Source organism: Dama dama, chromosome 18, assembly GCF_033118175.1.
Source record: "Dama dama isolate Ldn47 chromosome 18, ASM3311817v1, whole genome shotgun sequence".
Lineage (NCBI taxonomy): Eukaryota > Metazoa > Chordata > Mammalia > Artiodactyla > Cervidae > Dama > Dama dama.
This window is the reverse complement of record NC_083698.1, coordinates 108,125,222-108,152,101: the sequence shown is the minus strand read 5'-3', so window position 1 is coordinate 108,152,101 and position 26,880 is coordinate 108,125,222. Positions and strand designations below refer to the sequence as shown.

General features: G+C 52.5%; 1 protein-coding gene across 1 annotated transcript; it reads left to right on the top strand.

The window, feature by feature from the left end:
* The first annotated feature begins 4,402 nt into the window (after positions 1-4,402).
* CRYGN (crystallin gamma N) lies at positions 4,403-10,011 on the top strand. The gene is made up of 5 exons (XM_061166576.1): positions 4,403-4,423; positions 4,986-5,171; positions 6,314-6,562; positions 8,204-8,349; positions 9,793-10,011. Exons 1-5 carry the CDS (start codon positions 4,403-4,405, stop codon positions 9,926-9,928), a joined length of 738 nt encoding a protein of 245 aa, XP_061022559.1. The 3' UTR covers positions 9,929-10,011.
* Positions 10,012-26,880: the final 16,869 nt, after the last annotated feature.

Sequence of the window (26,880 nt, the reverse complement as noted above, 5' to 3'; positions counted from 1 at the left end):
GTCTCCCAGAAGTGGATTTGAACTAGGGCAGAGCAGGACACCCTGTTCGGTAGGGCAGGACACTGAGCAAGCCAGAGGATGTCTCACCCCTCCACCAGGCAGGTTCAGGCTCCCGCTGGTCCACAGAGAGGCTGTCTTAGCAGAGCACAGGTTCTGGCTAAAGGAGGTCCCTCCGTGCCTGTCCAGCGGGACCCCGGCCAGTGGTCTTAAGCCACAGATGGGGAAAGTTCTTTATAATCCACGCACACCACCAAGGGATAGAGAATAGGTTAGATGGCAGGTTAAAACACGCATGGACACAAGGGAATAGATAACAGGGTAACATACAGATGCGAAGAGGACAGGATAACAGGCTGATAGACAGACCAACCACAAAGGAATAGGTAACAGGTTTAGGTTAACACGCACACACCAGTCAGGAAGGACTCGGGCAAGGTGGACAAAGGATAAGAATAAGCAGTAAACAGCGGAGCACATGCAGATGTGCCAGTATACTGATGGATGATGTTGAGCAGCGAAACACAAACCCATGGGTCGGGGGGCCTCTCCTGCATCCCGTGGAGCTGAAGTTGTGCTCACGCTTGTCCCAGCAATTTCACTAATGGTGTGAACCTCGAAGGGGGCAAGAATGGTCCCTGGGATCATTTGGAAATTTGAAGGTGCTTGTCAGAATGACAGAGGAAGGGAAGCCTTCAGTTGGCAGGGCCCAGGGGTATTTGATACCCTGTAACCGGCAGTGAGCAACTGTCCCGTTGTTGTTTAGTTGCTAAGCTGTGTCCGATTCTCTTGTGACTCCACGGACTGTAGCCTGCCAGGCTCCTCTGTTCATGGGATTTCCAAGTCCAGATTACTAGAGTGGGTTGTCATTCCCTTCTCCAGGGGCTCTTCCCGACCCAGGGATCGAACCCATGTCTCCTGCATTGAAGGCAGATACTTTACGGCTGAGCCACCAGGGAAACCCCAATTGCCCCATTGTTTTACCCATAAACACAGTATTCGTGGGACTTCCCTGGTGATCTAGTGGCTAGGACTCCAGGCTTTCACTGCAGGGGGCTCAGGTTCAATCCCTGGTCAGGAAACTAAAGATCCTGTATGCCATTCACTGCTCAGCCAAAATTTAAAAACCAAAAAAAGAAAGAGGTCAGTGGTTGCCAGGAGTTGGGGCACAATGGGGAAGAGCAATGAATAAGCAGAGCCCAGAGGATTTTTAGGGCAATGAAAATATTCCATATTTAAGATGCTATGATGATAAATACATATCATTATACATTTGTCAAAACTCGACACCAAGAGTGAATTATATTGTAAACTATGGACTTCAGGTGGTAATGATGTGTCAGTATAGGTTCATCAGTTACAAGAAATGTACTATCCAGGCTAGGACGCTGATGGTGGAAGAAGCTGTATATGTGGGGCTGGGCAGGATGTGGGAACTCTCTATACTTTTAGTCAATTTTGCTGTGAACCTAAAACTGCTATAAAAAATGAAGCCTATGTTTAAAAAAATAATAAAGGGTTTAATTTTCCCAGTTGAATACAAGGGAAGAGACTTCCCTTCCTTTCTCTTCAAGAATTCCTTTCTCTTTTTCTCATGTATATGCATCAGTTTGACGGCTAAATAATCCTCTTGCCAGCCTAATACTCTGAAGGTTTTTCCTCTAGCATCTGGGAGCTATCTCTTTGAAACAATAACATCCCACCTCCCAGTTTCCTGGGAGGAGAAGGGCTTAACTTCAGCCATCACCTTACTCTGAATTGCAAAGCCTATCTCTGGGCATACAGATAAAGAAAATTAGCAATTTTACCTTGAGCACATGTACGTGAACATAATGAGAAAGTCTGCCTGACTGTATGAAGGCTGAGATGTCCCTGTCTTTGTAGTCACTGCCGCAGATTGCCTGGGAGGCATCACTCTTTGGTTTAATGTCGATAATAAGACTGTTCTTTCTCTTTAACCTATATGGACGGGCTTTCTGGGTTGGGAGAGCTTGCTTTTAATTATATTCCACAACAGGGCCCGTATCCAAAGGCAAATGTTAGAATGTGTGGTTTGGCCAGTGTGGATGCCTGTTGGGGGGCAAGGGGCAGGCCTGGGCCTGACTTTGGATGCAAGGTGACATGTGGGTTGTAGCATATGTACTACACGTGACAGCCTCCCAGAGCAGGGGCAGGGCCCCCCTGAACCCCCAGAATACATGACCTCTTTTTCCTGAACCTGAAGTGTCTCGTCCGTGAGATGGCGGTAACACCTGCCCTCCCGAGAACAGCTCAGACGGCGCCCACACGCGCTCCTCACCGCGCTGTGCCCTGGGAAGCCCCCGAGGTGCCCCCTGCTCCAAATGATGTCTCTTTCCTTCGAGCTCCAGGCTGGCCCGTCACCCCGGCTAACGGCCCCGCGTTGTTTCCTGTGCTCCCATCTCATCTCCCCAGCCATTGAGGGCTGCGCATCTCGTGCCGCAGTGTTGATGGTTTGTCTCCGAGCCTCTGTCATGGGCCAAGAACTTCCACGCCCTAGAAAGCCCCCCACGGAGGCAGGGCTGTGTGTTTCTGTAAACCCGTCCTTGCCATCCGGGGTGGTCTGGGTGCCGAACCCTGCGGCCCATTGGCAAGGGGTGGGGGGTTCAAGTTGGGGCAGGTGACACCTCGACAGATTGAGGGTGAGCATTGACCGGGGGTGGGAGAGGACAGGATTCCAGGAGCAAGACAGAAGTGGAGGCTTCAGGACTACCACCAGACATGGAGATGTGTGTGTGTTGGGGGGTGGGGGGTGGGCAGACCAGCGTGCTGCTGGAGCAGAAAAGATCCAGTGGGGCTGGGAGCTAAGACCACAGTGTAACGGAGCAGGACCCTAAGGGGCCTTCCTGGGACAGACCCCCTCCTCCTCCCACATCCCCTGCCTGCTTCTTGTTTATAGAAAAGCTGTTGTCTCCCAGGCCTCGGCTGAGTCACAAAAGCCTGGCTCAAGAATTCATGATTGGGGGACATCTCTGGTGGTCCAGTGGCTAAGAAGTTGCCTTCCAATGCAGGGGGCACAGGTTCAATCCCTGGTCAGGGAACTAAGAGCCCACATGCCCAACCAGAAAAGGCCTATGGATACAGCTGAAGAGCTGGCACAGCCAAAAATAAATAAATTAACTTTAATTAAGACTCTGATGCTGAGAAAGATTGAGGGCAGGAGGAGAAGGGGACAACAGAAGGTGAGATGGTTGGATGGCATCACTGACTCAGTGAACATGAGTTTGTGCAAACTCCGGGAGATAGTTAAGGACAAGGAATCCTGGCATGCTGCAGTTCGTGGGGTCTCAAACAGTCGGACACGACTTAGTGACTGAACAACAACAAATTAATTAACAAAAAAAAAAAGGATTAGTGATTGGAAGGATGTGAACATGTAGTGATAAAAATGGATAGTAGTTGGGCCAGGAGAACTGGTAAGAATTTGAAGAGTACATCAGCCATATGGCAGTCACAGAATCTTTAGTTCCTCCCTGAAGTACCTGGGTAACAATGTTTGTGCACGTTTCCTGAGTTGTTTTACAGATGCAAAACTAAAATCCCCACCAAATGGAAGAAGTTAATTACCTGATGACCGTGAGCACTGTAGCCCCCAGACCTACTGGAGCCTCGGGATTGATCATGTTAACCCCTGTGACACTGCCCCATTGCCTCACCATCAACCAATCAGAGACTTGTCCCAGAGCTGCTCAGTTCACACCCTGTGACTCTCCTCCTCACCTTGCTTTAAAAACACTTGACACCCACCCGGGATTTGCAGCCTTTTGAGCATGAGTCGCCTGGTTCTCCTTTGCAAGAAACCTTTCTCTGTGCCAAACGTTCGTTTCGCCTCACTGTGGGTGGGGTGCACCAATCTGGCTTGGGCAAGAGAAGAAGGCAGGGGGCAGGCAGGGACTGTCATCTCTGCCCTCTGGAGCCTGGGGTCCATCCTTCACCCAGAGAAGGACTCAGTAACAGGCTTAGCCCGGTCCGGGGGGGAGAGGGGAGTGGCCGTCTTTCTGTCCGGGAAGGCTCAGGGCTCGATGAGGGGGAGGGTGGAGGAGGGGAGCCTGGAGACCCCCGCCCCAGTGGCGGGGCGGGGCAGCGGGGGTGTGTGGTCCTTACTCAGCAGGGCTAGCAGGCAGGCTGAGCCCGAGAGACAGTCGGCCTTGGGGGCCGAGCCGGGCTCGGTGACCCCCGTGAGCACCGGGGAGACCCCCCCAGACGGGGGCGGGGCGAGTCCCACCGGCCGGGCGGCCCCTTGCGGGCTTAGCACGCCCGACAGCACTAACCAGCCGGCCCAGCAAATCTTTTGTCGGGGCGGCGCTGAGCCAGCAGGGCGCCGCCCGCTATATCTGGGGCCCCCTGCACGCCCGCGGACCCGCACTCCAGGCGCTCAAGGTGCATCATGGCGCAGCGCTCCGGGAAGGTGAGTGCCCGAGGTAACCGCCGGGCCCAGGGCGGGGCCCAGAACCCCCTTCCGTGGCTCTTGATGCTCTGGACGGGGGCTGGGGGTGGAGGGTGGCAAATTGCTGCTTCGTGCCCTTTGCATCTGACAACCCCAGGGTAGCCTGGCCCTGGCTGAGGGCCTCTGTGATGTGGGGGTTAGGAAGTACCCCCATCACCCCTTCTAGCCCCTCCAGCAAGCGCTGGCTCTGGGGCCCCAACCTCCACCCCCAGCGAGGAGCAGGCAGGGTAGTGAGCTGTGAGGGGTGCCTGGGTTGCAGTGGGGGACCCCTGCCTTGCCTTTCAGGCCCTGGGCCCCTGCTTCTTTCCCTGAGGCTGTTCTAATGTGGCTGCTCCTTCCTCAGAATCTGCCCAGGGGCACTTGGGATTAGTTATCTGCACAACCATTCAGATCTGAGGGGGCCGCCGAATTCTGTGGGTGACAAGTTGTCCTTGAATATCTGGGGGTGGGGAGAGCCCTCAAAGAGACTTGTGCAGGAAGGAGGGTAAACTTGGACCTCCCCGCTCTTCCCTCTGTGCTGCAGAGCGACACCCTGACAGCGGCAGAGGCAGAGGGAGAGAGGAGAAATGAGGAGTTCTCAGAGCTTCTGAGTCCCCACACGTCCCTTTGGCCAAAGCCTGTGGCTTCACTTAACGCCGAGGGGCCCAGAGAGGCAGTCGTACCATCAGTGACAGCACACATACATGACGACTGCCGTCACTCGGCCCAGGTAGCGTTACTTTGCCAGGCCCCTTCTAGGAGCCCAAAGTATTAGTTGTTCAGTTGTGTCTGACTCTTTGTGGCCCTGTGGACTGTAGCCCACCAGGCTCCTCTGTCCATGGGATTCTCCAGGCAAGAATATTGGAGTGGGTTGTCATTCCCTTCTTCAGGGGACCTTCCCCACCCAGGGATCAAACCCAGGTCTTCTGCATTGCAGAGGCAGACTCTTTACCATCTGAGTCACCAGGGAAGCCCCTGAAGAGTTATCGAATGGTTGGAATGTTAGGTTCCTCTGCAGAAAGGGAGTGAGTTTGAGGTTGATATGGTTCATGTTTTTGTTTTGTTTTTTTTTTTTGAAGTACAATTGACTGACAAGATTGGGTTAGTTTCCGGTGTATGAGGCAGTGACTGGATATTTTTATCCCTTACCAGATGATCATCAATAGGTCTAGTTATCATCTGGTTCACGGTGTTCAGTTTGAGGACACCCTTCAGTGCTACATCACCATGGCACACGGTGTCTGAACTGACCACTGGGTTAGAAAAGCTCCAGATCTAACACATGCATGTCACCCGGAGGGGTGGCCTAGGGCACAAAGGGACGGGGCTACATTGAAAAAACCTGCTTTTGAGCTGTTAATCCCGCGCTGGGCCCTGACTTGGCTCTGTTGGATCCAGTCTGTCCGGTGAAGCAGATGGATGCCAGCAACCTGACTTTCTGAAAACTGAGTATTTGGTTATAATGGCGAGTCCTGAGTGAAGTGTTTTCTCTTGGAAGTGTTTCCTTGGATGTTGTGTTTTTAAAGATGAACAAAAACTGAGTTTAAAAACTGCAGTGGCAGTTTGAAAAGAGCCAGTTTTCACAGGGGCCCCTGGACAAAGGGGAAGTGCCTGTCTCCTCGGATCTTCTGAGATTTGTCTGCTCAACCATGGGCCCCTGGGGTGGGGATGGCCGGGCACTGTGGCTGACCTCAACCTGACATCCATGTGTTCTTTCACCCAATCAAGAGACAGGGTTGAGCACCTAGTGTATGCAGCAGATCTGGGCCTGGGGACTCAGGGTTCAGTGGGGCTGTTGGGCCCCACGTGTCCATTCCCGGAACTGAAAGGAGAGGCGCACCCGACCCTTGCCCTCTCACCTGGCTCCTCTAGATCACGCTCTACGAGGGCAAGCACTTCACAGGCAGGAAGCTGGAGGTCTTCGGGGACTGTGACAACTTCCAGGATCGAGGCTTCATGAACCGGGTGAACTCGGTCCGCGTGGAGAGTGGGGCCTGGGTCTGCTTCGACCACCCTGACTTCCGGGGCCAGCAGTTCATCCTGGAGCGCGGCGACTATCCCGACTTCTACCGCTGGAACGGCCACAACGACCACATGGGCTCCTGTCGGCCCGTGAGGATGGTGAGTGGGCCGGGGTCCTCCACCTGGCCGGCTGAGGGGCTTCCTGCTGGAGTGATCCAGGGCTCCATGAGTCTGCTCAAGACATGGAACAGGTATTGGGAGGGGGGTGACCCTCCCAGCTTTAGAAACGGGTGAGACCATGGGATCTTTAAGACGGCGAGATGTCCCCGCACAGACCTAGCCGCTCCCGCGCATGGGGACCGAATCAGAGAGCCCCTGGGAGTTTTCATGCCCGCGTTTTCAGCCGTGTATCAGCTTCAATTTCCTATGCCAAAATCTTGCTGAGTTTTCCACTTAAAATGCTATTGGAAACATCAGAAGTTTGGATTTGCAACCAGATGGGGGAAGCATTCAGCTAAAGTAAGGCTCATGTGGGCCTGGTGTGTCCACCAGCCAGGTCACCTTGTAGCGCTTTTCGGGAGCCTTCGATGGAGCGGCCGATGGAAGAAGCTTAGGTATCCTTGGCCAGGCAGCGGGAACTAAGGGACAGGACCCAGCAGACAGCTGCCACTTCACAGGGCGGATGATGAGGGGCATTACTCCTCCTCGGCGAAAGACTGTATGTGTCTGGTTGTCCCTAGTGTGGGGACTGGGCATTCCTATTCCTTACGAGTCGCCCAAGTTCAAGTCCTAACCGGCCTGCTGTGAGCTCTGGAAGCTAGGGCGGGACACAGCTGGTTCCAGAAAGCCAGGCGAGCTGCTCATGGGGCATCTCAGGCCTTGTGTCTGCAGGAGCGCCTCCCTGGACAAGCATCTGAGGACCCCCAGGGGAGGGGCCTCCTGAGTGGAAAACCCTCAACCTCTCTCTTTTCTACATGGGCTGCAAACCCAGCTGGGTTTCGGTCTCTCAGATTGTAAGAATACTTTCTTACGCTTCCCATCAGATCACAGACATTTGGAAAAAAGGAATTGCCATGGCTGGCCCTGGGTCTTGCATAATGCTATTTGTATGAAAACTATCCCGGGTATCTTTTGAATGCTGTTCTCATAAAGAGCTGTCTTTGGGGCCAGCTCTGGCGTAGACCCAGCCCCTGCTGGCGCCAGAGCCCAAGGGGAGCTGGCCCGCCTCCGGCTTTTGGAAATACAGGGGACTCTTAAGAGGGTATGTCCTCGGCCCAGTGAGTCAGCAGGGATTTCAGCAAATGAGATCTCTTATTTGTTTTAGATTTTTGGCTTCATGTTTTAATAAAAGGTTCTGTTACAGTTTGTAAAATATTATCCTTTAAAAGCTGCCCGTGGCCTGCAGCCCGGGGCGGGGTTGAGGGGGTGATGGGCACAGGAATGCGGTGGTGTGTCTGGGCAGGAGGAAGCCCAATGCCCCAAGCCGGTCCGAGGGCGGCCGCTGTTCCAGGCGGGCTGGCCCTCTCTGGATCCTGGGTTCTTTAGTCGAACAAAGGGGAGAGTAGACTGATTTGAGGCCCTGAATCTTTTTAAAGAAATAGATGCCTTTCATCCAAACAAATCTTATCTGCAAGTTCTGGGCTGAGGGGCGGGTGTTGGGCCTGGGAGGGGGCACTCACTAGCTCTCCAGCCCAGGAGCTCTTGGGTGCCCCTGGGGCCCTGGGTGAGTTTCCGCTCCCACCCACACGTGGGCACTCCCTTCACCCTCTTCCCTTCCTCACTCTCGGTGGGGACCCGCAGCACGGGGAACACTTCCGCCTAGAAATCTTCGAGGGCTGCAATTTCACGGGCCAGTGCCTGGAGTTCGAGGAAGACTGTCCCTTCCTTCAGAGTCGGGGCTGGACCAAGAACTGTGTCAACGCCATCAAGGCGTACGGGGACGGAGCGTGAGTAGAACCCACCTGGCTGCCACCCACAGGTCCCCGCCTGCCAGGGTGGGTCAGACCCCCCAGCAGAGGGGCAGCCTGTCCCCTGCCCCGAGACCCTTTCCCTCCCTCCCCCAGCCACCTCCCTGGCCCAGGAAGGCCAGGTTGAGGAGACACGGGGCTCCAGAGGGCCCCCGCCCACCCTCCCTGCAAAGGGCAGGGGGCCCTTTGCAGATAGTCATTCTTTAGGATTGGGCTGGGCTCTGGTTTGCTTGAGCCGGGGGAAGCCTGTTCTGGGCAGGGTGACCCTGCCCACTTGCCCATCCCTCACTGACCCTGCACTGGACCTCTCTCCTACCAAGCGCCCAGCCCCCCTAGGCGGGCCTCCCCGGGGAGATGCACCTCACTTCTGGTGGACCACGTGGCTGACTGGGTTTCCCTGCACGCCCAGTTCCTTCCACCAGCCGAGGCAGGCTGTGCGCCCACTGTGCACGCCCATCGGGCCAAGTTTCACAGCCCCTGTGTGCACCCAAGCTGACCATCTCCTCCCCATCTACCTGGCTGGGTGGACAGTGTGTCCCCATTTTACAGAGGAGCAAGCTGAGGCCCAGAAAGTTATCCCTACCCTTCGGTGAGTGGCCCTGCCAGGACGACAGCCAGGCCTTTGGCTCCAAGTCAGACTGTCCCTGCTCTGGAGCTGGGGGTCTCCCCAGACCTCAGCCCCAGCCCCCAGGAGAAGAGCCCCAAGACATGGGTCCCAGGAGCCTGGCTCTTGTCACAGCGTCTATGGGATCCCTTAAGGCACAGGGTCAGGGTGCCAGGGGTGGTCATGCCAGGGACTGAAGGAAGACGCTCCCCACCTTTCCTGGCATAACTGATGTTGGCTGCTGGGTCCTGGGCCCTGACCCAAAAGTCCTTCAAAAATTCCAGGTTTGCCCCAAGCTGATGGCACCTGGGGTTCTGGGGGTAGAATTCCAAAACAACCATTTGCTGGCTAAATTGTATTTTGTGAGGCCAGAGTCATACCTTTGGGTAGAAGGTGTCCTGAGCCCTGAGCCCCAACCTCCACCCACCCCCGGGAGTCCCAGGGACTTGTTTAGAAAAGAAGACAGGGAGGTAGGAGCTAAGATTTGACTATAGGGACTTCAGGCCCCTCTTTACTTAAGAGGGGGCGAGGCTCAGAGGGGTGAGGGGGTCACTGGAGGCTGCCCATGGGGGATGCTACCTCCGGCTCTGGGCTCTGCTCGTTACCCATGGAGCTTTCATCCTTTGTCTCCTGTGACTTCAATTTGAAAAAGAGATATGTAAACCCATGGCCATGACAAGCTGCCTGATGACGCCCCAGGATATGTAGTCTGGGCGGGGAGGGGCGTGGGGTGGCGGCTGTGGGTCAAGGGGATTGTGGGGCTTCAAGTACAGGATCTGGTCAGCCCCGGCCCCTGACCCCTGCCCCCCTCCACCCAGGTGGGTTCTCTACGAGGAGCCCAACTACCGGGGCCGCATGTACCTGGTGGAGAGGGGCGACTTCCGCAGCTTCTCCGACTGGGAGGCCCACAGCGCGCGCGTCCAGTCCCTCCGCAGGGTGGCCAACTTCTTCTAACTGCCCACCCACCCACCTGCCCACCGAGGTCTGGCCGCAACCAGGAGCCACTCCCCCAAGGAGAAGGCCAGTCCCCTCTGCCCACCCCAGGACTGTGGGGAATAAACGTCCTAAAAGCCAAGCGCTGAGTGACTTCTCTGCCCTTTGTGACCAAGGGACTGTTGGGATAGGTGGGTGGGTGGGGGCGCCCCAGGCCCTGGAGGAACCGACCACAAAGGGTGGAGGGGGACGTGGTGAGGCATCTGCTGGGAGAAGTCAGGGCTGGAGGGGACCTGCAGGTCGTGGAGTCCAACCACGTTGTTTCACACGTGAAAAGTCAATGACCCACATGGGGAGGCACCACCTCGGATCTAGGATGGGAAGAGGTGTTTCCACCACCGGAAGTGCTGCCCCGGCCAGCCAGGGGAGAAGGGGAGGGGGGGTTGTGATGGGGGAGGGTGTGATGGGGTGGAGGAGGGGACGGGGGTGGGGGGCAAGGATGGAGGGTGTGATGGGGTGGGGGAGGGGGCAGGGGGAGGGAGGTCGTGATGGGGGAGGGGTAAGGACGGAGGAGGTGATGGGGTTGGGGAGGGGACTGGGCGGGGAAGTGGGGAAGGCGGGCAGGGGGAGCTGCCAGGCAGCAAGGTCTGCTCCACTCCACCACCAAAGCCTGACCCAGGGCCCCTGAGTCGGCATCTCGGGGAGAATCTTGGCCTCAGGGATCTCATAGGGGAGGACCTTCTGAAAGGATGGCTGGACCGCAGGGGCACATCACCCCTCACAGCCCATATGGAGAGAGAAATTGAGGGGCTTGGAAGAATGGGGGATTGCTGCCTGATCAGGTGGGCTCTGAGGAGGGGAGGGGGAGGATACAGGAGGCGCCTTCAGGGCTGAAAGGCCTGGGAGCATCCACTCCCCCACCCCTGACTCTCACAGCGCTGCTCAACCCAGGACCCCCACTCTCTTCACCCCAAGGAGAATTCACGGAGTTTCTCTGTACCGTGGGCCCTCTCCAGGGCAGTGGGCCCACCTTGGTGGGGTGGGCTTGATGGGAGGGCATTCACACACACACATCCCCCCCAGGGGACTGGGAAGGAGGAACCTGGCCTGGGAGGGAGTGGGGTTTCCAGGAATAAGAGACCACCATGGCCTCCCTGATGGCTCAGTGGTAAAGAATCTGCCTGCCAACCCAGGAGACACGCGTTCCGTCCCTGATCCGGGAAGATCCCACACGCCTCGGAGCAACAAAGCTCCCCTAAGGGCCGCAGCTACTGAGCCTGTGCGTTGAAGCCCGGTAGCCAAGGCTGCTGAGCCCCCGGGCCGAAACGACCAAAGCCCGAGCTCTGCAACAAGAGAAGCCGCCGCAACTAGAAGCCCGCACACCGCAACCAGATAAAGTCTGTGTGCAGCGACGGAGGCCAGCACAGCCAAAAATAAATCAATCAACCGCAAAAAAAGGAGCTCCCGACTCCTCCCCACCCACACTTCAGTGTCCAGCCAACCCCCGTACCACCCCCCCCAGCCGCCACCTCAGTGACCCAGGTAACGTGGTCTCCTGCCCACAGCTGACAGCCAGAGTCCTGCGCTCTCTCCATCCAAACCAAGCACTTGAAGAAACTACCATGAAACTCACCGCAAACCAGTGCAAGACCCTGAGCCCACAACGCCTCGCCTCCTGTGAGTCGAGAAGAGGGTTTGCCGAAAGCCATGCTCTTGTGTTCTCCGCTGGCTTGTTGGGGGAGGCGGTCTCTCTGGTCAAGCTCAGCCACTCTTGTCTCCAGGTGTGGGAGGCCCTGCCTGAAGCCAGGGCCCTGTGCCTGCTCAGCTGGTCTTTCCTGCAACTGTCTGACCCCTAGAGCTCCACATCAGGCCTAGGAGAGGAGGGGTCAGCAGTCCAGCTGGCCCCCAGCCTGCAGGACCTCACACTCCTTTCCCCAATGTTGATGCTTCCATTGAAGTTTTTATTTTATGCACTGACTTGAGGCCGGGCTCTGTATGAGTGGAATCTGTCATTTCACTTACGTACGAAAGTGAAGTCACTCATTCGTGTCCGACTCTGTGACCCTGTGGATTGTAGCCTTTGAGGTTCCTCCATCCACAGAATTTTCCAGGCAAGAGTACTGGAGTGGGTTGCTGTTTCCTTCTCCAGGGGATCTTCCTGACCCAGGGACTGACCCCAGGTCTCCAGCATTGCAAGCAGACAATTTTACTGCTTGAGCCACCAGGGAAACTTACGTACAATAACACCATGATTGTGATAAGCTTATTATCGCCGCTGCAAAGGAGAGCTGGACACAGACAGGTTAGGCAACTTGCCCAAGGTCACACAGCAGTCAGGGTTCAAACTGGGCCTGGCTGATAACTTTTGCTCCTCATCACTGCACCAGACTGCACACATATTTGCATATGTGGGTATATTTCACAAGAGTTAAGGTAACAGTAGTCCACCCAGCAGCAATCACACACACGCAGAACCATAGTCCCTGCGTCACCTCATTCAAACTCCCAGTGACCTGTGAGGAAGGGGGTCAGGAAGAAGCAGGATCTGGCGCGAATTGGGAGCAAAGTGTGTCAAGTTGGCGTGGGGCTAGGATAATGGAAACTGTTCTCTCATAGCTCCAGAGGCCAGAAGTCCGAGATCAAGGTGCTGGCACCGCTAGCATGCAGGTGGCTGTCTTCTCCCTGTGTCCTCACACGGCCTTTTCTCTGTGTTCCCCCTGTCCAAATCTCTTCCTAGAAGGACACCAGTCATATTGGATTAGAATCCAACCTAACAACCTCATTTTCACATAATCACCTCTTTAAAGACCCTGTATCTCCAAATGCAGTCACATTCTGAGGTTCTGGGTCTTCCCAGGAGGCGCTAGTGGTAAAGAACCCACTTGCCAACGCAGGAGACCTGACTTGGCTTTGATCCCTGGCTGGGGAAGATCCCCTGGAGGAGGGCCTGGCAACCCACTCCAGTATTCTGTCCTGGAGAATCCCACGCACAGAGGAGCCTGGCGGTCTACAGTCCATGGGGTTGCAGAGTCAGATAAAACAGAAGCTACTTAGCACGTACGCACATTTGAGGTTCCCATATGAGTTTGGGAGAGACATGTGGCAGCCCGTAACATGAGCCAAACAGCCTCTCTGGACTTCAGTCTCCTGCTCTATGACACGAGCTCGATCACGTCTGTTGTTCCAGCTGTATGCTCGCGTGGGTGCTCAGTTGCTCAGTCGTGTCCTACTCTGCAACCCCATGAACCATAGCCCACCAGGCTCCTCTGTCCATGGGATTTCACAGGCAAGAATACTGGAGTGGGTTGCCATTTGCTCCTCCCGGGGATCTTCCCAACCCAGGGACGGAACCCCCGTCTCCTGCATCTCCTTGCATTGGCAGGCAGATTCTTTACCACTGAACCACCCAGGAAGCCCTGTTCTAGCTGTTTACGCAGCTGTAAAAGTCAAACAAGTACCTCTGAGAAGGTGCTGTGTGAATACTGGTTATTAGCTGTAAGGGACGCACTCAAGGTCGTCCAGGCCCCTGGCAGAGCAAGGGTTAAGGGCCAGCTCCGGGTCTCCACCCTGATCTTCTCTTGGTCCCTCACTAGGCTGTGTCCTGGACAAGTCACTGCTCTGTGCCTCAGTTTCTCCAGCTGTATGGTGGGAATAATCCCTTCCCAGGGAATTAAGGGAGACTTGCCCATGGCCGAGGAGCTGGGTCCAGTCCGGGGAGCCTGGCGAGGGGCCAGGCCTCGCAGCCCTTCCGGAGTTCCAGAGGTTTCTCTGAACTCATCCTGCTCCCCAGCACCTCATTAACTGGTGATTTCGGGCCTCAGCGATAGGCCTGTGCTCCTGGGTGACTTCCCTCCCCCCGGCCCTCTGCTGCCTCATGTGCCCGCCAATCTGCTTCTCAGTCTCAGGAAGAAAAACAGGATTCCCAGCAAAGTGCTTGTGGGCAGGCCTGTAATTTGTCTGAAGTCAGGCCAGGGGGCCGGTGGACCGAGGGCCAGCGCCTTCTGAAGAGTCACACACGCCTCACATACTTGCGTCTCCGCTCTGTGGCTTGGAGAGCGGGGCTCTCACCCGGCCGTCTCTCGTCCTCAGCTCTCCGCACCCCCCACGCCCCCTGACCACCGGGAACCGCATGTGCTGTGTAGCAGGCCTGTCTGACTCCTGGAAAACACCCCCTCTGAAATCCCCACCGACGCTCCCACCCTCTCCCCCAACTCCTCCTCCCAGCCCTCCCCCACCTGCCCTCCCTCAACCTTCCCCCTCCCCCAACCTCCCCTCCCCGACCCTGCTGCTGCCCCGCCTCCATCCCGGTGAGTCCCAGGATCCTCTGCGCCCCTGGAGACCGCCCCCACCATGTTCCCTGAGACCTCCTCCCGTCTCTACCTCCAGGGCCCTACAGATCTGTGTTCCCCTCAAGAAAGCACAGAGATTTGTAATTTTAAAAAAAACCTGTTGAATGAGAGAATTTAAATATGTAGCTCAAAAGAAAAATGTAGTTCCTCAGTTTCTGTTTGGGAAGGTGAGAAGGTTCTGGATGGTGGTGGTGGTGATGGTTGCCCCCCGAAAAACGTCAAGGTGTTTAATGCCCGGGGCACTGGAAAACGGTTCAGAGGGGTGAGTCTTCTGTCCTTAACGTGTTACCCCAATGAAGACACACGGTCTTTCTCGTTCTGGGGGGGCTGGGGGGCTGTCGGTAGGTAATCTGCACATAGAAGAGCCTCCCGGATTTCGGCGGACGCCATGGTTCCACCTGCCCATCCCTCCTGGCACCTGAGGAGCCTCTCGGTCGGTCCCCCGGTCCCCGGTCCCCGCCAACACACACACCACGGAACCGGAAGTGCGGAAGGGGACGGCCGGGGTGAGGGCCTGGGCTGAACACCCCCCCCCCCGCCACACACACACCCAGTACCCGGCCCCCCCAGTACCTGGCGGCTGCTACTGACAGAACCGGAAGTGCGGAAGGGGACGGCCGGGGTGAGGGCCTGGGCTGAACCCCCACTGCCCGAGTCCTGTCCCTGCCCGGCCACAGCCATCTGCGGAGCCCGATGACCCCAGAGGGAGTGAGTGCGCTGAGGCCTGCAAGCCCAGACCTGTAAAACGAGCTTTGTGTAAACAGGCTCCTGGCCTCCCTGCTGACTGCGGCTGAAAGCCCTACTCTTTGGAATCAGTGATTGAAAACATCCGAAGAGTAGAGCGGACAGACGTGGAGCCTCGGCCTGGCCTTACCGAGGGGGGCCGGGCGGTGGCTGCCCTGGACGGGCCTGTGGGTTTGGAGCAAGCTTTGCTGGACGCTGAGAACAGCCCCTTGGTCAGGGCGGGTCATGGGGAGCTGGCTGAGCGGGAGATGAGAACCCTGCTCCTGGCCAGGCGGCCAGCCCCCAGGCAACCAGTGCCTGGGAGAGCGACCATCTTACTAAAAAAAAACGAGACGGGAAAGGAATGTGAAGGCATCTTTGGGCTTTTGGAAAAGGTAGGACAATGGTGAGGCCAGGGTAAGGTGAGCGTCCACAGTATTCTGTGCAGCAGAGTTCTGCCCGAGTGAGAACGGAAATGCGTCCTGTGATGCTGAGTCTGAAAGATAAACCCGTTTCCCAGGAGGAGCTCAGTGATGCCTGGGACTCGGGCCAGAGAGGAATTTCTTCCCACTGGGTCCTCAGGACCCGTGCTGAACATCACAGGCTGCGTTTTCAACAGATCCCCCCCACAAAGAAAAGAGCAAGTTTCTTTGGATTTTTTGCTAATCACATCCCACAGGGTTAGGCCAGTGGCATTACGCCAAAGTAAGCTTTCCATGGGGGGAGAAGATTTAACATCACTTGTTTACATAGGAACTTTTAGCAAATTCTAAGAGAATCTGGGCCACTGAAGCAGGGCCTGGCCATCCTTGTTGTTCAGCTGTTAGTCGTGTCGGACTCTTTCCGACTCAAGAACTGCAGGACACCAGGCTCCTCTGTCCTCCACTATCTCCCAATTTGCTCAAACTCATGTCCATTGAGTCAGTGATGCCATCCAACCATCTCTTCCTCTGTCGTACCCTTCTCCTCCCAACCTCGATCTTTTCCAGCTCAGGGGCTTTTCAAATGAGTCAGTTCTTCACATCAGATAGCCAAAGTATTGGAGTTTCAGCTTCAGCATCAGTCCTTCTAATGAATATTCAGGACTGATTTCCTTTAGGATGGACTGGTTGGATCTCCTTGCTATCCAAAGGACTCTCAAGAGTCTTCTCCAATACCACAGTTCAAAAGCATCAATTCTTCAACTGAGATAAGCATACCTTAAAAATATTCTTCGTTTCATAAATAGTATAGGATTTTGGTGTCTGATTTATCACTTAGTTCATAGGTTATAGAATATTCAGACGGTATCTTGATGGGGAGTGAACATGAGTCACGCTTTTGGATTCAGAGGCCAGCCGCCCTATCACACCACTTCCGGGCATGGTACACTGGCGGGGCGGGTGCGGTGTCAGTTGGATTGTCCCCCTGTTGGGAGTGGGGCAGCGCTCAGGTGGTACCCACAGGGTGGTCCCTGGGGCCTTTCTCCTCAGTGACCACGGAGACAAGGGTGTTTGTGTGTGAGCCCTAGGCAGCCACGGGTTGGGGGCAGTGAGCGACTTGGATCCATGACAGTTGCTGTGGGTCCAATGAGGCGGCAGTCACAGGGTACTCCTCCCAACCAAGTGAAACTCAAGGTGGGGATTGGACTGTCTCTTCTTGGGAATGATTTCTGGTGCCAAGTCACCCCGGGAGAGGAGGAGGCCGGAGCCAAGCGCACTCACAGCCTCATCCAGACATGCATTCCTCAAGTCCTGGCTGCCAAGAAGCCGGCTTTTCCCGAGTGCTTGACCTTCTTTAACCTGGGTGTTCATCTCTCTTTCACTTGCTCTCCTTCCAGTAAATCCCCCTTTCTTGCTTAAACCCACGAAACTCAATTTCTTTTGCAGCAGCCGAAGAATGCCGACCTCCCCCTCCCAGTGGACCCCTCCTTTCTGCTCCCAGGAAAATAAAGGCAGGTGTGGAGTTAGCGGTTCCCTGGACCTGGCCTCCACCTGAAAGGACCTGAAATTCATGTAAATACCGTTTGTAGGATTAGCAGCTCCGGTACGAATTACCCTTGGCTTCAGAATCCACACGGAGAACAAGCAAATACATGGTTTTGTGGGCAGCTAGAAATCTTCTGGAATGAGTGAAAACAGATGTTGCTAAACCAGGCTCCCCCATTGTCCCTCCAAGTCACACACAGACACACATGCATGCACGCTCTCTAACCAGGGTTCCTCGCTGTGGCAGATGAGGCAGAAGAGAAGAGGCGCCGGCGTGCAGAGGCTCTGAGGTCTCTGCCCCGAGGGTGGCTGTCGGCTTGCTTGTCTCATCCCCAGAGAAATGCTGGGCCAGCGGCATCAACGGACCCTCTTCTGAATATTCAGGCAAAGGCACTCTTGCTAGATCTCCAGCCAGGGTCTCTCTGGGGAAATTCCGTGGGACTGGACAGGAAGGTTGACCCATGAGCCTCCTGTGCATTGGCACAGAGGTGGGCTTACTCCTTTCAAGCCACTGACTCTCTGTCATTTGACAGACAAGTCCTTAGACTTGGCGTGAACAGAGCTGGAATCTCAGATCTCTCCACTCACTAGCTGAGCCACTTTGCTTAACCGCTCGAGGCCCCAGTTTCCTCATCAGTAAAACCGGGAAGATAATACTTACCTTGAGTTGTTGTTATGGAAGCTAAAAGTTATTGAAGTGAAAAAGTGTTAGTCTCTCAGTTGTGTCTGACTCTTTGCCACCCCATGGACTGTAGCCTGCCAGGCTCCTCTGTCCATGACGTTCTCCAGGCAAGATTACTGGAGTGGGTTACCATGCCTTTCTCCAGGGGATCTTCAAAACCCAGGGATCCAAGCGGGGTCGCCTGCATTGCCGGCAGATTCTTTACCATCTGAGCCACCAGGGAAGTATAATTGTACCTGCCTCGAGATTGCCACTTGATTACAGTGAAATCATATAAAAATTCCAAAACAGGAATTTTTGTTTCATGCTATGGGGGTGTGTGTATGTGTGCATGCGTGTGTGTGTGTGTTTCTGTAAGAAAGCTTCTACCCTTGGCAATGGTCACTTTCATATTGGCCGGTGAATGCAGAGACCTGGCTTTATCTCTTGATAATCTGTTGCAGACAAGATGCTGGTGAAGAGTGTGAGTGATGTGTTAGTTTCAGGTAACTATTAATACTTGCAAGGAGTTGGCAGAGTTGGCCTGAAACCAGAGATGGCTGCCACCTGCACTGGGAAAAATGAGGACGCTTAGGAAGGTGTGTGTGTCAGATATTTCTCCCTGAGGCTGAAATCTGGAATGTAGGGAAAGACCCTCTCTGCCCACCCCCACCCCTACCCCACCCTCCGTCCCCTCCACCCTCCTTCCTCGCTTAACAGCAAACAGAAGCCTAGTGATTCCACTTGAAGAATTGTGAGATGTTTAATTGTTACATAATGGGAGGGACCCTGTGCTGGGGGCCAGAGAGGGTAGAAAGGATCAGACCAGGGCCCTGAAGGAAGGAGAGATGGACCCCTTGGAACAATAGGAATAGGTGAGCCCTGTTCCTAACAATAACAATAGGAATAGGTGGGCCCTGCAGGCCCACTGCCCCCTACCCCCTGCTCCCCCACCAACAGAGTGGATGCTGAGGCAGCATTTGCTCAGCTAACTCGGACAATTCGGGTGTTTCCAGTTTGTGAAAACTGCAAATAAAGCTGCTATGAAAATTCACGTGTAAGTCTTCATATGGACGGATGCTTTCATCCTCCTGGGTAAAGGAGAATGGATGAGTCATGTGGTAGGTGTATGTTTTACTCTCTAGGAAGTTGCCAAACTGTTTTCCAGAGTGATTGTACTATTTTATATTCTTATCAGATGTGCAGGCATGCCTCTGAGATACGGGTTCAGCTCCAGAGCACAGCAATAAAGTGAATATGTCAATACAACAAGTCACACAAATGTGGGGTTCTCCCACTACACGTAAAAGTTATGTTTATACCATAGTGTCCTGTGTGCAACAGCATTATGTTTTTAAAAAGTGGTGGTGGATTAGTCCTAAGTTGTGTCCGACTCTTGTGACACCATGGACGGTAGCCCACCAGGCTCCTCTTTCCATGGAATTCTCCAGGCAAGAATACCGGAGTGGGTTGCCATTTCTTTCTCCGAGGGATCTTCCGGACCCAGGCAGGCTCTTTACCGACTGAGCTACGTGGGAAGACCCTTTTAAAAAGTACACACCTTAATTTTAAAATGCTTAAATATACTTTATTGCTGAAAAGTCCTAACAACCATCTGAGCCTTCAGCAAGATCTCCTAATAACATCGAAGGTCACTTATCACAAATCAGCGTAATAAATACAATGTGCCCTACCTACGAATCTTCAAGTTGTGAATTTTAGAAGATGTGAATGTGGAGCTTATAAACGAAGACCTGATGGAATTGGAGGTCCAGGGAAAGGACGAAAAGAGGCAAGAGGCTCACGACGCCGGAGATGGCAGGGAGGTTTTCTTTCTTCGAGGAGGCGCTGTTAGGTTTTGAGGTGCAGAACTACATGAGGGTTGTCGCAGCCATGCAGAAAGCAGTCCAGTGCTACTGTGTTGTCGATGATGGGAAGAAAAGAGCTACTACCCAGCTATCAGCGGATCTTTGTTTCAAGAGGGTCAATAGCTTTGGATCCAGTAAGAGCCTGTGGCATTGATGTCAGGTGTGAGTGACTTTGCAGCTTGCCCTCCGTCTCCTATTGCAGACGATCCTTCAGCTCTACCAACTCCCACCTCCCCTTCTTCTCCCGTCAGTCACTCTTCTTGCCTGTTCATGCAGTGCCAGCCCCCGTATGCCAGCTATTGTCCTGGATACTGTACTTTTCAGGGCACTGACCAGTAAGATTAAAAATATTTTTCTTCTTTTGTGTGTTTTTGTCTTTTTAAAGTGTTATTTGTGTGTAAAGTATTATAGACCTCTTATCGTCAGCATCATATAGCTGACTGTGTTAGTTGGGTACCTAGGCTCACTTTGCTGGACTTAGAAACAAACCGAACTCACAAACATGCTCTCGGAATGGAACTCATTTGTAGGTAGGGGACTTAGTGTAGGATAACAATGAAAAAAAAAGGAAATATTTTAAGAATTACCAAAATGTGACACAGAGACATAAAGTGAGCAGCTACTGTTGGGAAAAGGGAGCCGATAGACTTGCCTGACACAGGGTTGCCTTGAAACTTTTAAGTTTGTGAAAAGCAGTATCTTCAAAGTGCAGTGAAGGGCAATAGAACAAAGTGTGCCTGTGCATGAAAGTTCATATTCTGGCCAACAAGAATTCTTGGTATGAATAGGCTTGTTCATTTTAACGATTCTATGTGTGTAGTGGCATCTCATTGTGGCTTTAATTTTCATTTCTCTAATGACTCGTGATGTTGAGCATCTTTTCATGTGTTTATTGGTACTCTTCTTTGGAGAAATGTTGTTCAAATCCTTTCCTCATTTTTAAGTTGGATTATTTGTATTTTTATTGTTGAGTTGCAAGATTTTTTAAAAAGTATATTCTGAATATGAAACCCTTATCAGAGATATGATTTGCAAATATTTTCTCCCATTCTATGGACTGATTTCTCACTTTCTTGATAGTATATTTTGAAGCTGCTGCTGCTACTGCTGCTAAGTCGCTTTAGTTGCGTCTGACCCTGTGCAACCCCATAGACAGCAGCCCACCAGGCTCCCCCGTCCCTGGGATTCTCCAGGCAAGAATACTGGAGTGGGTTACCATTGCCTTCTCCAATATATTTTGAAGCACAGAAGTTCTAAATTTTGATGAAGTCCAATTAAAAAAAAATGTTTGCTTACATTTTCAATGTCATGTCTAAGACATTATTCCCAAATCCAAGGTCATGGAAATTTACACCAATGTTTTCTTCTAAGAGTTTTATAGTTTTATCTCTTATGTTTTAGGCCTTTGATCCATTTTGAATTAATTTTTGTATATAGTGTGAGGTAGGAGGTCCAAATTCATTCTTTTGCGTGTGGCTGTCTAGTTGTCCTGGGCTTCCCAGGTGGCGCTAGTGGTCAGGAACCCACCTGCTGTGTCAGGAGACATAAGAGATGTGGGTTGGGAAGATTCCCCCAGAAAAGGACATGGCAACCCACTCCAGTATCCTTGCCTGGCAAATCTCCATGATCAGAGGAGCCTGGTGGGCTACAGTCCATAGGGTCACAGAGTTGGACATGACTGAAGTGACTTAGCATGCATGCAAAAGGATCGCTCTTTCTCTCATTGAATTGAATTTCTCTCAAGACTTGAAATTGAATTTCGACCCTGTTGAAAATGAATTGACCATACTTGTATAAATTTATTTCTGGTCTCTCAATTCTATTTCATTGGTCTGTATGTCTGTCCTTGTGCCGTAAGTGTTAGTTGCTCAGTCATGTCTGACTCTTTGTGACCCCATGAACTGTAGCCTGTCAGTGTGAGGCAAGCAGAAGTAACGCCATGGCAGGCAGCTTAGATTAGGAGTAGGCCTTCCTACTTCTGGGTGGTAAGATTATCAGGCCATCTGGATACAACCAATTAGCTTTCGCTTAACACTGACCGCTGTTTGCCAATTAGGAAATTAGGAACAGGGCGGAAACCCCCGGGAAAGTCCCGCACGCGCGAAAGTTTTGACCAATGAAATTGCTTTGCAAACTTGTAACCAATCTGCTTAAACCAACTACCAACGGCATGTGCACGCCTATAAACGGCATGAGCTTGGGCTCAGGGCTCTCTGACCCTGCACCACTGTGTTGGTTGCGGCAGAGGCCCTGGCTCGAGTCAGTAATAAACTTCCCTTTTTGCGAATTGCATTGTTTTGGAAGCCTTCTCTCTTCCCGCTCGGGGATTCGGACATCGGGCATAATAGTCAGGTTCCTCTGTCCATGGAATTCTCCAGGCAAGAATACTGGAGTGGGTTGCTATGCCCTTCTCCAGGGGATCTTCCCGACCCAGAGATTGAACCCAGGTCTCCTGGATTGCAGGCAGATTCTTTACCATCTGAGCCAGCAGGAAGCCCATCCATATGCCATCAGTTCAGTTCAGTTCAGTCGCTCAGTCGTGTCTGACTCTTTTTGACCCCACGGACTGCAGCATGCCAGGCTTCCCTGTCCATCACCAACTCCCGGAGTTTACTCAAACTCATGTCCATCGAGTCTGTCATGCCATCCAACCATCTCATCCTCTGTTGTCCCCTCCTTCTCCTGCCTTCAATGTTTCCCAGCATCATGGTCTTTTCCAATGAATCAGTTCTTCTCATCAGGTGGCCAAAGTATTGGAGCTGCAGCATCAGTCCTTCCAATGAATATTCAGGACTGATATCCTTTAGGATGGACTGGTTTGATCTCCTTGCTGTCCAAAGGACTCTCAAGACTGAATGTTAAGTCAACATTGAATTCCTGGAGTAAATCTCACTTGCTCTGAATGTTGTATGGTTTTTTATATACTGCTAAAGTTTATTGTAGAACTTTTGCATCTATGCTCATGACGACTACTGATATGTAATTTTATTTTCTTATAATGTCTTTGATTTTGATATCAGAGTAATACTAGCCTCACAGAATGAACTGATAAGTACCCCTTCCTCTTCAATTTTCTAGAAGCATTTGTAGACAATTGGTCTTTTCTTCCTTAAATATTTGGAACAATTTCCCAGTGAAGCCATCTGGACCTCAAGTTTTCTTTGAGGAAAGGTTTTAACTACAAATTCCGTTTTTAAAATAGACACACGCTATTCAGATGATATTTTATTCTTGGTGGAGCTTGTGTCTTTTGCGTTTCTTATGTATGGAATTTGGTGAGTTTCTTGGATCTGTGGATTTATAATTCTCATCAAATTTGGAAATGTGCAGCCATTATTTCTTCAAATATTTTTTCTCCTCCCTTCTTCCCTCTTCTTCAAGGGCTCCTTGCTGTTGTTGGTCAGTCCTTAATTCGTATTTGACTCTTTGTGACCCCATGGACTGTAGCCCGCCAAGTTCTACCATCCATGGGATTCTCCAGGCAAGAGTACTGTAGTAGGTTGCCATTTCCTTCTCCAGGGGATCTTCCTGACCCAGGGACCAATATATAAGGCTGCCTGAAGTTGTCCTACAGATTATTGATGATTTTTCCATTTTTTGAATTCTTTGTCTCTGCTTTTTGTTTTGGATAGTTTCCATGGCTACATCTTCAAGTTTGCTAATAGTTTATTCTGAAATGCCTACTCTGTTGTTAACTCCATCCAATGTTGCTGTTGTTTAATTTCAGACATTGTTTTTATCTCTAGATGTACAGTTGGGACACCGTGCTTCTACATCACCTTTTGAAAACCTGGAACACAGTTGCAATAACTGTTTTCATGTCCTTGTTGCACCACTCAGCCCCGTGGGGTGTGGGTTGGGTACAACCCCTTTCCCGCCTTGAGTAGTTACCTCCCATGCCTGAGTGGCTCTGTCTCCAGTTGGGGATGGAAGAGGGGCCTTTCGTAGATATCCAGGGGTCTCTGCTCTCTGGGACTCTATCCAGTCAGCTCTAAGCACTTCATTCATCCTGGACGCTCAGCTGTTTCTGAAACTCAGGGAGCCCACTGGGCTCAGTCCAAGCTCCCCCTTTCCTGTTCTGAGGTCTGGAAATTCTCCCAGAGCAGTAAGTGGTCCTCTCGCAGAACTCCCCTCATCTGTCCCTGTCTCTCAGGAATTACTATCCTTTATTGCCAGGTGCCCAGTGTCTTGCAAACTGTTTGATGTTTGTTTTTTGGTTGTTTTGGGCTTCCCAGGTAACACAGTGGTAAAGAATCCGCTTGCCAACGCAGGAGGTACAGGAGACACAGGAGAGGTGGGTTCGATCCCTGGGTCTGGAAGATCCCTTAGAGGAGAAAATGGCAATCCACCCCAGTATTCTTGCCTGGGAAATCCCATGGTCAGAGGAGCCTGGCGGGCCACAGTCCATGGGGCCATGAAGAGTCGAACATGATGTAGCACGCGTGCATGCACACACTGCTGCTCTTTTTTCCAGGTAGCAGGCAGGAGACTAAACTCCATCCCTGTTACTCTGTGTCAGCCAGACTTGAAGTCAAAGCTAGTGAATTCTGAAAGCTCTTTAAAAACTGTCTTCCCTTTGTCTTGTTAGCCCCTGATATTTCTCTGAAGCTGCCAGGAATAGTCTGTGGGGGAGATAAAGTGAAATTTGGAGGGCTGGGATGTCTTCCAGCTGGCTTTAAAACTTCAGCATAGGCATGTCTTTGCTAACACAGCCCTGGTGAGACACCCAGGAAAGAACCAAACATTCCAGTACCGGATGTGGAGTGAGCTTAGAGAGCCCTGTGTTTGTCGGGTCTCTGAACCTCCCTCGGGGCCCGTCTCAGAGTGGCAGCTCTCTTACCCAGAAGGCCTGACTCCTGACTTCTCAGGCCAGCAGTTAGAAGCTGTGGCCAAGAGTGGCCTTGTACAAAGGAGATTTTCTTGGCGTGAGATGGGGATTCGGGCTTCTAGGCCTGCTTCTTTTAAAATCTTGACCCTTTCTGGAAGGGACAGTGACCTCTTGGAACAGATTGGATGCATGTCGCCCTGGGAGTGATGGGGGTGGGGATTGGAGTCCAGTGGTCCAGCTCAGCACCCCTTGTTCAGAGACTAGGGACTCTCTGCTGTCTCTTGCTGGTCCCATCCTTGTCTGGACTCTGGCAACACTCCCAGCTTAGGACACATGTATATACGGCATTCTGAGGGTGTTTGGGCTTCCCAGGTGATTCAGAGGTAGAGAATCCACCTACCCAGGACACGCGGATTTGATCCCTGATCCAGGAACATCGCCTGGAGGAGGAAAGGGCAACCCACTCCAGCATTCTTGCCTGGAAAATCCCATGGACGGAGGAGCCCAGCAGACTACAGTCCATAGGGTTGCAAAGAGTCAGATACAACAGAGCACGCAATGCAAGTGTTTGTGGCCATGTTTTATTCTCCAAATAATTTTAATTCTCTGGCTAACATTAATTATAATAGTAATACTGAGGCTTCACAAAAGCCTCTTCTTTTTTTTTTCAATGATACAGTATGTTTTCGTATGGTAAAATACCCGCAATGAAAGTTACCATTGTGACTACTTTAAATTGTTCAAAGTACCTTCACATTGTCATGCAACTGTCACCACTCTTCACACACTTTTTCACCCCTCTGTATCCAAACCCAGTGCCCATCTGCCTTTCCTGATGCCCGCAGAGGCCCCTGAAGTCATTCTTTCTCGCAGGTGGGATTGTGGCTCTTTGTGTGGCATGTATCTGAACACCCCCAGCACAGAGTGGCCTCCTCCATTGTTCTTAGTGCCAGGAGTGCCCTGCCAATCTTCAGGAAATCGTCCTGTTTCTTCCATCAGGGCTCTGAGTCCTCAGAGGGGTCTCTGGAAGACAGTTAAGGACATGATGTTTCAGGGGAATTAGGCATTGGTTTTTCCAGTAGTCATGTATGGATGTGAGAGTTGGACTATAAAGGCTGAGCACCAAAGAATTGATACTTTAGAACTGTAGTGCTGGAGAAGGCTCTTGAGAGTCCCTCGGACAGCAAGGAGATCAAACTAGTCCATCCTAAAGGAAATCAACACTTGAATATTCATTGGAAGGGTTAATGCTGAAGTCTCCAATACTTTGGCCACCTGATGCGAAGAACTGACTCATTGGAAAAGACCCTGATGCTGGGAAAGATTGAAGGCAGGAGGAGACGGGGACAACAGAGGATGAGGTGGTTGGATGGCATAATCAACTCAATGGATTTGAGTTGGGGTAAACTCTGGGAGTTGGCGATGGACAGGGAAGCCTGGCGTGTTGCAGTCCACGGGGTTGCAAAGAGTCGGACACGACTGAGCAACTGAACTGAACTGAAGGCGTTGTTTCCCAACTTTGCCAACTTCTCGCACTCCTATTAGATTTGGGCAAAGTTCGCCAAAGCAGAGTTGGTAATGCTTGACCTGGGAAGAGAAGCCGACTCAGGACAGCCTCTTTATTGCACGTGCACACACCCAGACACCCCACCCCATCTCACACACATGGTCTCCTCACACCCATAAGGAAGTAGACAGGCTCACTTACCTCCCTGCCCCCCCCACCGGAGGCACCACTTCGTGCCAAACCAACACTGGGGGAAGAGAAATAAAGGAAAAGGGCAAGAAGAACAAAAACTGCCTCAGCTTGGACAGAAGAAGATAGTGGAGGCGAGCAGTACTGGACCTTGGCCAGTGGACGTTTCGTTGACATTGTCAGACCTTATGAATGGGCTCTGTGTACTGGGAGCTGGTGGGGGGGCAGGTTTGTGTTGGTGGTAGCTGAGGAACTGAAACTATGCCTCCCACCTTGCTCACTAATATTATGTGGCCCCCCGATAGTTGAACTTTTCTCAAACCCTAGTAGACGGGCTCCTTGAAGGTGTGGCTGTGGTCATCTCACACTGCCTTGGACCTCCCCACTTCTTGAACACCCCCTCCTCCGGGGTCCAAGAGAACAGATGCCTCTGCAGACCATTTGGGTCTCCCCTGACTCTTTTCCTTTGTCTTCTCACTCTTTATTTATTTTTGCTTTGGCTGTGCCTGGTCTGATTGCAGCCCTCAGGGTCTTTGCTGAGGTTTGTGGGATCTGGTTCTCTGCTGCTGTTGTTCAGTCACTAAGTTGTGTCCAACTCTTTGCAACCTAATGAACTACAGCACGCCAGGCTCCCCTGTTTTTCACCAACTCCTAAAGTTTGTTCAAACTCAAGTCCATTGGGTCAGTGATGCCATCCAACCATCTTATCCTCTGTCGCTTACTCCTTCTCCTGCCTTCAATCTTTCCCAGCATCAGGGTCTTTCCCAATGAGTCAGTTCTTCACATCAGGTGGCCAGAGTATTGGAGCTTCGGCTTCAGCATCAGTCCTTCCAGTGCTGGGGCGCCCGGCATTGGGAGTGTGGAGTCAACCACTGGATCAC

Excerpts from the sequence above, each read along its gene's own strand:
- CRYGN (XM_061166576.1), top strand. The coding sequence starts at position 4,403 with ATGGCGCAGCGCTCCGGGAAG. Across the intron at positions 5,172-6,313 it reads ACTGCCGTCACTCGGCCCAG|ATCACGCTCTACGAGGGCAA; the intron begins GTAGCGTTACTT and ends TGGCTCCTCTAG. Across the intron at positions 8,350-9,792 it reads AAGGCGTACGGGGACGGAGC|GTGGGTTCTCTACGAGGAGC; the intron begins GTGAGTAGAACC and ends CCCTCCACCCAG.